Here is a 12,467-nt window from a genome sequence, read left to right on the forward strand (position 1 = left end):
GGGAGAGATTTGGAGAACCTTGCTTTATAAAATTTCCCTACAAGGAGGCCTTTCTGCATTCTTTTCCCTCTCCCCAGGAGCAGCTGTCACTTGAATTGATCTCTATGGCAACGCAGTGGCAAGCACACCTTTGCAGCAGCTGTGCATGTGCATACAACTGCATGCAGCAGATTAGATGATCAGAATTCTTGAACCTTACACACAGGAAAGTCCCCTAAAAAGTCAAAACCATAATACTTTCACTGGTATCATACTGACAAATGGCATAGGTTGGAGGAAAATCTGGAAATGGTTGGCAGTGAAAGAGTTAAAATGTAATGCACTATTGCAACCAACCACTGAAAGAATAAAAATACACAAACAGTATGATGAACCATTCAAATCACATAATACAGTAGCACTACTGCTAATGTGTTAACGGTAGGTATAACTACTACCGCAATTTTAAAAAATACAGTAAGTAAATGTAAATAACCTTAATATACCCATAATGCAAAGCAAATTACATTAATTAACTGTAGAAATGTTTTCAGGTAAGTTACTGGGCATTTTGTGGTATTTTACTGTGAAAAATACAGCAAAGGTTAACAGTGTACACCAGGAGCCTCAACACAGGATTGGCTCACATGGCTGTTTCTGTATTCTGATGGCACATGCTACTGAAGATCGTGACCCCAGTATTTGTTGTTTTAGTTTCTGTGTTTGTTGCTATGACCTGCATATTCCCCTGTATAGGGAGCATAAAACAAAGGATGGTGACTAATACTTTTATTTACTACACATTAGCCCAGGAGGACCCAAAGGAGGACATGGAAGATTTTGTTTAAATGAAGTAAGCATTGGAAATGCACCTCCAAGTGAGGCTGTACTGATAATTGAAAACATAAGCTTTTAAAATGTCAAACAGGATGGAAGAATGTTAGATTTAATGTATCTGTTGTAGGTTGCCATTTCAAAAGCTACACACTGCCATTTAGAGAGTTAGAATGCTTTGTTTGTTCTCTATGTAACCCTCGCATATGAGTATGTGCACGACCTCCATGAAGAGGGCAAGTAGCCTTGAGAAAGATAGACTCTAATCAATGAAGGAAGCCACCTGGTGGGACAAGATAACAACATCCTGGAAGAACTGTACTCATATACAAATACACAAATACAAAGTTTAGTATTAAGAAATGTGCGGTGGGAAATGAGTAGAAAACAAAGGGAATTTGTACACGCTCCAATTGAAAGCTGCAGACACATCACAGCATTCAGCTCCAATAGAGACAGTTTATAACTAAACTAACCAACATATTCAAGCACAACATGAAAGTTTCCTTGTTTTTGTAGAGAAGCTGATCAGGCTGTTTCCTTATTCCCTGAGACCAGCTGCACTGGATCATCACCAGCTTGGATCTTCATCCTTTTTCACTCAGTCAAGTCTTTCCTTTTGTTGGCCGTTCCTCTGCACCGGAAAACCAAAGTGTGTGATCACAGCTGAAATAAGGGAGATTTTTCCACTTTAAAGTGCTTCAATGCTGTTGATCCACACATCAGATCCTCTCTAAGGATCTGAATGTTGAAGACAAACACACAAATATCTCTGCTTATCATGAGGCTAAGGGCTTGATATAGACATAACAGTTTATAACATGTCAGCAGCATATAACAGCCCTGCACACCAGCACTGTGCTTATATTAGACTTTAATCAAAATATAGTTATGATTTCATCACATTAGCTCAACGGGCTCACAACAATATTCCACTAATGTAACCTTATTGTTTTATGGACATATTGGATTTGTATATGGTGTGTTTGATAAATGATGTATCACACTGTGAGATCTCCTGACAAACAAACTAACACACTAACTTTGTGTTCTTCAAATACTGAGGAGTTTTTTGTTGGGTTACCAGGTTAGCTTTTTTTGGCTTTTTTAGATGAGAGAGAAGACAAATATGCTCCAATGAGATGTTTTCACACTTTCTGATCAAACAGTTAGAATTTCAGATGAGTTTTCGACAGCTCCATGGACCTCCATCTCAATGGCTCAGAGACAAAGGCTGCCTCACCCAGGCAGGAAACACTTTTACTGCATGTGGTCAAAACTGAATGTTAACGTGATTGCTCAGCAGCTGGAGGATAGCCTTCAAACCCATGTATGGCTCACGTTTCATCTCCTGCACCTTTCCCACATCTCCCTACATGGAGACGTTGCTTCTCACATCACCATGGCAACTGTCTCTGGTCCTCCGGTCAGGCCTGTAGAGTTAGAGAAGGGGGCGTGTCATAGCAGCAGAACTTATAGGCCTGTTTTTCTGTGGGAGAGTCAGTCTCAAAGGTTTGAACATTCTGGTGTCATCACGAGTCCAGGCAGACCATCTTCAGAGAAGACAGATTCTCTTTGTTTCTGTTAGGTTTAATGTATGTGTTGTAGGTTGCCATTTCAAAGGCTACACATTGCCACTTAGAAAGTCAGAATGCTTAGCTTGTTCTTTATGTAACCCACGCATATGAGTATGTGCACGACCTCCATGAAGAGGGCAAGTAGCCTTGAGAAGGACAGACTCTATTCAATGAAGGAAGCCACCTGGCGGGACAAGATAGCAACATCCTGGAAGGACTGTACTCATATTGTATATTCACTCACACCGGATAACCACGCTTGCATAACCATATATAGTAATTTGTCTTTCTGTCTGTTAGTGTCTGAGTGTAGCAGTCCAAATCCAAAACTATACTACGATGCACATCTGTGGGCAACAAAACACAAATATGTGACACAAACCACAAGGCAGCTGCACAATCTAAAATAATGGGGCTACATAAGCCTTAAAGTGCTTAATAAAGCGCTGTGTTGGACTGGTGCTCATGGCCAGAGTTCAGTTACATCAAGTGTAAGTTACGCCTGTCTGTGTGTTGTGTTCTGCAACACAGAAATAAAGGTCTGAGCTGTGTGTGTCGCGCGCCTGCCAGGACACCTCTCCTGACGAAGGAAAAAAAGGTGCACGCTGTTAAAAAAACTGCAGCAAGTCCATTCACCTGACGCTTGCTTAGCATGATAACATTACAGCTGCGTTCTCAGCTAAAACTCATTAAAAATTTAAATTAGCAAACTCCGCCCTCCACAAAACTTACACTAAACGAGTCTCTTAATAACATGCAGAAGTTTCACTCATCAGTTGGACCTATCATTGGTACATGGTACAACAAAGGATCCCAGGCAGCAGAGCGTCCACATTGTCGAAAACCAGCTGTAAAGTCTGAACTGGCTGATGAACCTAACTCCAAAAGTGTTTGTCTGTCATACCGAGTATATGATAGTGCTGTGCGCACATAAATAGCGAGTAGTACAAAATAAATAATAACATTTTGGCTGAGATGACTCGGAGCTCTCGTTGGTGCAGCCATCTCATGCCGCAACCGGAACTCGTTCTGTGCAGGGTTCTAATGATGGAGGAGGGATGGAGCAGTGGGTCTGGGGTGTGCGTTAGGGTTAAGTCTCTCTCTAGGTCTGCTTCCTGACTGAAGAGCTGGCAGCTGCTGATTGGTTCCCACCATCAAGTGGCCGCTTTAAAAACCCTCTCCAGCAGTTGTCCCCTGTTCTTGGCCTCCAAACCCTCAGTGACAAATTTTAACGTACGTCTTTAGAGAACCGTTAATTTTTGTATATAGCGTTGTAGATATTCTTTTCCACTTGTAAATAAGTGCTGAAGAAGAAGGGGTTCTCTTGTTTATTAAATTAGGGAGTTAGGGGTAGAGCTTGTCTTTTGTTTGGTTTTTGTTTCATGCAGCATTTAGGTAGCACCTTTCTTTTTGGAATAGCTTGTTTGGCCTTTGTTCACCCTGGAGTTAATGCTTTGAGTTTTTGATAGCAATAAAACCACCTTGAACAGTGAATTGCCTATAGGTTATGGCTTTGGCCACCGGGCCCTTTAGTTGCACTCCTGTACTCTTAGATCAGATTGTAACAAGGGTCTTGGTATCTCGTCACATTACTATAATATTCTGAAATCTTTTGAGAAACATCATTCTCATCATTCAGTCATTTAACATCACTTAAACTGTCAAGGGTTAGTCGTTTACCAAACAAAGTTCAGAGTATGGTAGAGGGTAATAAAAATGTTTGTGTCCTTACAGAGGACATTTCATTAAAAGTCACACACACACAATTGTGCTTTTGTTATCCTTTCAATCCTTTTTATTGCAATTAAAGGCCAGACAGTCAAGAGAAAATGAAACAATGTTTAAAAGTGACTTAATGTCTTCTGATATCATCGTGACATTTCATTTTTTATGCAGAAGTTTCTCTCATCAGTTGCACCTATCAGTGGAACATGTGTAGACTTTAATGTTGGGAACGGAGGTCAAAGCGAAGGCATCAGCTCCCCTCATGCATCTTTTGAAATATGAGTATTCTGCAGTAAAGAAAACAGTAAAGTGAAAACTCATACTGTATCTCTCACAGATTTGAATCCAAAGAAACACTATCATCAAAAGTAATCTGAAATAACAACATAATAATAATTTGGCCTCAAATAAGGAGAATATTTACAAAATGGACAAAGGTTAATGTTAATGTTTGATGTGAAGTCTAAAAGTGTATGTGTGTGTGAGTGTGTGTGTCTGAGAGTGTGTGTGTCTGTGTGTGTGTGCACGTGAGAGAAAGAGAGTGTATGAGTGAGTGAGTGAGAGAGAGACTGGGACTTACTGGGGAATGTAAAGATGACAGAGGCACAGACCTCATCTTTTCTCTGGCAGGTCTGCACTTGGTTGATGCACCTACCACCAGCTGTTATTGGAACACAGCGGTTACACCGCAGAGCCTCTGATAGAAGACAAAGGCAGAGAAACTAGTGAACACTGATGACAAATCTACTGAATTAAAAACAGAAGAGAAATATGTCAAAGTCCAGTTCTTAAATGTTATTGCCCTTAACAGAAGATTGGTGACACTGGCTGGTAATCATTCTAAAGTTGCTCCGTTATATGTCCATCCATTCCCCTCTGCTCATTAAATGTAGGGTCGGCGGGGGGGCCTGGAGCCTATCCACGCTACCATAGGGGGGAGGCAGGGTACACCTTGGACAGGCCGCTAATCTGTTGCAGGTTTGCTCCTCCCCCTTTTGTGAGTGTGGATGCTTCATCTCTTTGCTCTTTAAATGCTTTGCTTCTTTTATTGATTTTTATTGATTTTTATGCTGATTTTTCCCTTTTTTCCATATGAGCTTACCTGCGATAGCTTCTGGACACTTATAGATCATTAGGACTAAAGTGTTCTTAACAGAAACAGCAACATTTTTACAGTTACCTTATCCTCAGCGCTCCATGTGTCTGTGGCCTAGACACAGCTGAAGCCTGATTACAGCGTCTGGGCACCGAACAGCCTCAATAGCCTGGAAAGGTGCTAACCGCTAGGCTAACTAGCAACAAGATGCCTTCCCTCTCCACAGATGACTACCACAGCCTCCTGCAGAAGATTGCAGTACTGGAGGCAAAAATTCATCACTTAGAAGTAAACGTGGAGGTAAATGGACTGTGTGGAAATGAAACAACCTTGCCTTTGATTCAAAACAATGGCAATGAGCAAGCTAGTAAACAGCTAAGGAGCACAGATAACATGACCAAGAAAGTAGACTTTGTGCACTATTATAAATCCTCAAGCGATAATCCCCCCTTGGACTGTCTTGGTGCAATACCAAGACATAAATCATGTCTCCTGGAAGGGGGAGGACATATCACAGCCAGAGCACAGCGAGCTGAAATCTCTGAAACCGACTGGCCTTCACTTCCTACGAGACAGAGAAGCTCTTCTACCCCTGTATACGAGAGGAAACAGGACTGGACAACCGTGAATAGGAAGGTTAACAACAAACCTCCAAAACAACTGAATGTGAAACTGCAGAACAGATTTGCTCCACTATCAAAGGACCCTGGATCTATATCGGACAACCATCCATCTAAAAGTAGCAAAGTAAGGTCTGAAAATCTACTGAAAAGTAAAAGGCCACAGGGAAAGCTAAAGGCTAGGCCTGAAACTCTGATTGTGGGTGACTCTGCCGTAAAGGATGTACAAAGGATGTGCGGTAAGAACACTAAAGTCCTCTGCTTTCCTTAGGATATGGTCAACAACCTGAAGGAGAGAATTCTTCAAATTGCAGATGAATATCCAACTGTGACAAACATTGTTCTGCATACAGGGTCAAACGATGTGTCCAAACAACAGTCGGAGGTTCTGAAGCGGGACTTTACTGGATTATTAAATACTGTAAACTCTCTGAATGCAGCTGTATTCATCAGTGGACCTGTACCGCCCGTCAGAGGAGGAGATGAGAGATTCAGCAGGTTGTTTACACTGAATAAATGGCTCATATCAGCATATACTGACCACTCAGTGCATTTTATCAACAACTTTAATATTTTTTGGGAACGCAGGCATCTGTTTAAAGCAAATGGATTTAATTTTAACAAGTCAGGGGTGAAACTGTTCACCTCCAACTTGTTTTATTCCATACGTCATCCATCTGTGCTTGGCGCCAAGGCTGAGATAAACGAGGAGTTATCTCATAAAGAGGAACAAACAGTACTCCAAGAACAGACAAAGCCCAGCAGAAACCTTGAGGAGGAGCTCCATCTGCCCCCACCCGGGAAGAGCCTCAGAAAGGAGAGACATCTGAGGCAAGAAGAGGGGTCCCTATTTGCCTCCAACTCTCTTAACAACACCAACGACCAGGACCATGGACCACAATCTTCCCCAGTCCCCCAAACCCCTGACAGGCCATCACCCTCCTCCCCCTCCCTTTCTCCCTCCTCCCCACACCTGAAATTCACTGAGGAGATGATGGAGCGGGTCAATGCCGGGCTCAGATCTACCCCCCGGCCCAATCCCTTTTTGTCCCCCATAAACCCCCCACCAGAGCAGCCAAAGGTTCGCCATCGAGCCCCACCCTCAACAGAGCAATCGAAGTCACATTGCCCAGCCTCGCCCCCCTTAGTTCCTCCTTACCACCTTCATGCCCTGTCTCCGCAGTCTGATGTCTGATGTGTGGAGGGTCCGGGCTGCGAGCATTATGGCAGTGGTGACTTTTCCCAGGAGAAGCTGGGACCCTGTTTACTAGAAGTTTTTAAAATTTCTGTACTTTTAGGTGACAGAAGGAGACATGTGGCCCGGTCAAAACACAGAGAGCTGCACTCTAAAAGATCTTTAAATATAGTAAACATACCTTGTGTGCCACAGACTGCTCCCAAACATGAGGGGACAAGTAATACCTCTAAAACACTTAAGTTGGCTTTATTAAATGTTAGATCTTTAGCTGGGAAAACATTTTTAATTAATGATTTAATCACTGAGCACAGCCTTGATTTTATGTTTTTAACTGAAACTTGGTTGGACCAAAGTAACAGTGGAGCTGTTCTCATCGAGACGACCCCTCCTAACTACAGTTTTATCAGTGAGGCCAGGGTGAGCAGGAGAGGAGGAGGGGTTGCTGTCTTATTTAATGAATCATTTCAATGTAAGCAGCTATCTCCTGGAAGTTTTCAGTCTTTTGAATATGTGGCTTTACAGCTGAAGGCCCCATCCAAAGTTGTGTTTCTTAATGTTTACAGGCCTCCCAAATACTGCACAGACTTTTTTAATGATCTCAGTGAACTGCTGTCTGTGATCTGTGTTGATTTCGACTGTGTAATTATTGTTGGGGATTTTAACATCCATGTGGACAACCCTCAGGATAAAGGGACTAAAGACCTGAGTAACACTCTGGGCAACTTTGGGCTGACTCAGCATGTAACAGAGCCCACACATAATAGAGGACACACTCTTGACCTACTGATCTCCAAGGGCCTGAGCATTTCAAAGGTTACTGTGTCTGATGTGGGCCTGTCTGATCATTACTGTGTTTTCTTTGAAAGTAAAATCTCAGCCCACACAAATATATCAACAGCAGTGATCACAAAACGGTGTATAACTGAATACAGTAGTGAGATATTTAACCAGGTCTTCCCATTAACACCTGACCTGTCCAGAGGTTCAGTCAATGAGCTCGTCAATAGCTTCAATGCTAAAATGTTAAATGTAATGGATACAATTGCTCCCATTAAGGTGAAGGTTATCTCTGGAAGGAAAAAGTCTCCATGGAGAAACTCCACACTAGTGAAAAATGAAAAAAGAGAGTGTAGGAAAGCTGAGAGCAGATGGAGAAAAACAAACCTCCAGGTTCATTATGACATCTATAAAGAGAAACTTCACAATTATAATTTACAACTGAGGAGTGCAAGGAGGTCCTACTTCTCTGACATCATCACCAAAAACAGTCATAATGCTCGGGTCTTATTTTCTACAGTTGACAGGCTAACAAACCCTCCTGTGTCAGTGGCAGCTGAACTTCATTCGACCATGGCCTGCAATGACTTTGCCAAATTCTTCACAGAAAAAATCCAAAAGATTAGACAAGCAATTGGTACATCAACAGCAGATCCAGAATATGTACTGTGTCGACCGAAAAACTGTTTAAACACCATGAAACAGTTTCACCCGATTAACAGAAAAGACCTGGAGGACATCTTAGGTCAACTGAACTCCTCCTCTTGCTGTTTAGATGTCCTGCCAACAAGTTTTTTCAAAAAGGTCTCAAAGACTTTAGAGTCAGACCTGTTACAGATCGTCAATTTTTCTTTATTATCAGGTGTGTTTCCAGAATCACTAAAAATGGCTGTAATAAAACCTATACTAAAAAGGGACAATCTTGACAAGACACAAATGAACAACTACAGGCCGATCTCAAATCTCCCATTTTTAAGTAAGATCATTGAAAAAGCAGTTTCTCAACAGCTCAATTACTTCTTAAAACAGAATAACTGCTATGATGCCTTCCAGTCAGGTTTTAGACAGAACCACAGCACTGAAACCGCTCTGACCAAAGTGTTTAATGACATATGTCTGAATACAGACAGTGGAAAAATGTCAGTCTTAGTTTTACTGGATCTCAGTGCAGCATTTGATACAGTTGACCACAACATATTACTCAAACGACTGGAGAACTGGACAGGTCTTTCAGGAACTGTACTAAACTGGTTCAAAACATACTTAGAAAACAGGAAATACTTTGTATCAATAGGTAACTTCACATCTGAGCAGACAAGTATCACATGTGGAGTTCCCCAAGGTTCCATCTTGGGACCTCTTCTGTTTAACATTTACATGCTCCCACTGGCACAGATGATAAAGAACAACAAAATAAACTATCACAGCTATGCAGATGACACACAAATATATATCACAATGTCACCAGGAGACCGAGGCCCTGTACAGGCTCTTGGTAAATGCATTGAGGAAATTAATGACTGGTTGTGCCACAATTTTCTCCAGCTAAACAAAAACAAAACTGAGGTAACAGTCTTTGGCGCCAAAGAAAAACGATTACAGGTCACCAGAGAACTTCAGTCTATACACCTAAAAACCACAAACCAGGCGAGAAATTTGGGTGTGGTGATGGATGCAGACCTAAACTTAGAAAAACACATTAAGACAATAACAAAATCAGCTTACTATCACCTCAAGAATATATCAAGGATAAAAGATCTGATGTCCCAACAGGACCTGGAAAAACTAGTCCATGCATTCATCTTTAGTAGGCTTGATTACTGTAACAGCATCTTTACAGGTCTACCTAAAAAATCAGTCAGACAACTACAGCTCATTCAGAATTCTGCTGCTCGAGTCCTCACTAAGACCAAAAAAGTGGACCACATCAGTCCAGCTGTGAGGTCTTTACACTGGCTGCCTGTCCGTCAGAGGATAGACTTTAAAGTTCTGATGCTGGTCTATAAAGCTCTGAATGGTTTAGGACCAAAATACATCAGTGACCTCCTGACCCAGTATGAACCTTCCAGATCCCTCAGGTCATCTGGATCCGGTCTTTTATCAGTTCCCAGAGTCAGAACCAGACACGGAGAAGCCGCATTCAGCTTTTATGCTCCTTATATCTGGAACAAACTCCGAGAAAGCCCCGATCAGCTGAAACACTCAGTTTATTTAAATCCAGGTTGAAGACTCACCTGTTCTCAGCTGCATTTGAATAAAGCACCAAATCCGCACTCAAAACTTACATTTTAACTATGATTTTATCTACTGTTCTGATTTTATCTGTTTTGATTTTATATACTGTTTTGTTTGTTTGTTTGTTTGTTTGTTAATTAGTTAGTTTGTTTGCTTGTTTTAATCAATTTTAAATCATGCTTTTTATTTGTTTTTGTTTCTAATGTCTCTGTAAAGCACTTTGAATCACCTTGTTGTTGAATTGTGCTATTCAAATAAACTTGCCTTGCCTTGCCTTGCCTTTTTACCTGTTCCCAAAAAATTATATTTTGTGCTTTTTGTAATGAGGTTGTTGGCTTTGTTTCAGAAACAGAATGACTTTACTTACCTACAATCCACTAAAACAGTTTATTGTATCAGTGATATCAGTCATTTCACTGTCATAGCTTTAGTTTTCCAATCTGACCAAAACTACAAAGGTTGGTTTAACTCGCATCAAAATGCTTCATATGTCAGTCACATTTTAGCAGTTTTTGTTACAACTCAGTTCAGTTAAATTTTATTTTATTTCTATATTGCAATATCACACCAGTTGCCTCAAGGGGCTTTATATTGTAAGGTAAATTACTACTCATTTGACTTTGAATTGATTGATTGATTGATAATACTTTATTTATCCTGAGGGAAATTGTTTTAGCCCTTTCACAATTCTTTTTGCTTTAGAGAACAAGACTGAGAGACTTTCCGAGGGTTAGAGTTAGAGGACACTAGACAAGCACATAGAGGCCAAGCAGGAAAGGAGAGGGAGGGAGAGGGAAAAAGATGCGTCTGCCTGTGCCAAGAGAAAGAGTAATTGAACAGAACAAAAGCAATCTGTAAATCTAACTTACCACTGCTGATGAAGATCATGAGGAGGATGACAGCAAGTGCAAAGGTTTTCATTTTCTTCTCTTTTAGGAGAGTTGGTCTCTACAAATACTGCTTGGATTAGAATATACTCACTCATATGATCAAATACTGTTGAGTGTGACTCAAAAACAAGGGTCTTAGAAAACATTTGCTTTTTTCCCCCTTTCTTTAAACACAGAAATCCTTCATTTCTTATTGTGTCTTATTTTTTTTGTCCCATATCTGTCTAGGCTTCTCTGTCTGTGTCTCCAATCCAGTACTTTCCCAGTCCTCATACTGCTAATGCTGGCAAACCCTCACTACGAACAACCCAAATGTCTCAGTGATCACACATTTGCACCAAAGAATAGTTAAAAAGGACATTTGGATTTTGAAAATGAAGCTTTACCTGATGATGTTTCCTTTAGCAAAAGTACAGCTTCACTAGCCTAAGTGCTTCACTCAGGAATTTGTAATGTGGTGAGTCATGACGTTAAACAAACACTGGATATTCCATTTTAATGAAAGCCAACTACAGAAGATTACGATATTTTGTTAATGAGCTACCACTTTGGAAAGAGACAAAGCAAACACATAATTCCATTCCCATTGCTGTCAACATATATGTTCTGGGATTACATTTGTTTGAATTCCCCACATTTGATATAATGAATATTCAGTTTCCTTTTATCATTAGTGTTCTGTTTTAGAATGATTGAAAAAAAGGACCAAGACTATCAGTAAATATCTTATCAAGACTTTTAACATCAACATTTTTTTGTCAGTGTTATTTGCAGCACTTCCATGTCAGCATGTCAGATGGTCGAAATGTGCAAGAAAATGCCCCTAGTGTTATGAACAACATGGAATCTACTTTACAGAGTTTGCAGTTAAGAACTATTTTACTTGTGAGTGGTTACCTTGTGCTTAGATCCTCAGCTCCCAATCTGTGTCCTGTGTCTTGGAGGAAAGTGTTGGCTTTACAGTGTGTGCTGTCTTTTATAACCATTTGGGCATCAACCAAAAGAGGGTTTGTATTGTCTAACAGGCTGTGTTGCAAGAGAGGAATTCACATGGAATGTATCTCACTGATCAACTTTCAACAGATCATGTGCTTCTCTTTCTTTCAGCTGACACTTACAGTGTTACTTCCTTGTTTCGGTGGGGACTTCATGTTACTAAGGCTTGTGCAAAATTGTCGCTTCAGACATACACGATTATATCGTCCATGCATTTTCCATGTCTTTTGTTCATGTCCGAGGTAGGCTTGGTTGGCATGGGGGTGGTCTAGCCTAGGGACCCTTACATACGCCCCCCCCCCCCCCCCCTCTCTCTCTCTATTATATATATATATATATATATATATAAATTCCCCGCTCGACCTTGCGGGCGGTCAATCCTTCAAGCTCGGGTCCTCTACCAGAGGCCTGGGAGCTTGAGGGTCCTGCGCAGTATTTTAGCTGTTCCTAGGATTGCGCTCTTCTGGACAGAGATCTCTGATGTTGTTCCCGGGATCTGCTGGAGCCACTTGCCTAGCTTGGGAGTCACTGCACCTAGTG

At 41.1% G+C, this 12,467-nt stretch overlaps 1 protein-coding gene and 1 long non-coding RNA gene across 2 annotated transcripts; one reads left to right on the top strand and one right to left on the bottom strand.

Annotated features, from left to right (window-relative positions):
- Nucleotides 1-4,156: 4,156 nt before the first annotated feature.
- LOC148103126 (uncharacterized) lies at nt 4,157-11,960 on the bottom strand. Its single transcript, XR_015718563.1, has 4 exons — nt 11,829-11,960; nt 10,911-10,989; nt 4,696-4,812; nt 4,157-4,402 (listed from the first exon to the last, which is right to left on the bottom strand). It is a non-coding gene; the product is annotated as an uncharacterized LOC148103126 (long non-coding RNA).
- On the top strand, nt 5,585-7,026 carry LOC118453651 (uncharacterized). The gene has a single exon (XM_035904442.2). It carries the CDS (start codon nt 6,106-6,108, stop codon nt 7,024-7,026), a length of 921 nt encoding a protein of 306 aa, XP_035760335.2. The 5' UTR covers nt 5,585-6,105.
- Nucleotides 11,961-12,467: the final 507 nt, after the last annotated feature.

The sequence above is a fragment of the Neolamprologus brichardi genome, chromosome 3 (genome assembly GCF_056152115.1).
Source record: "Neolamprologus brichardi isolate AB-2024 chromosome 3, ASM5615211v1, whole genome shotgun sequence".
Lineage (NCBI taxonomy): Eukaryota > Metazoa > Chordata > Actinopteri > Cichliformes > Cichlidae > Neolamprologus > Neolamprologus brichardi.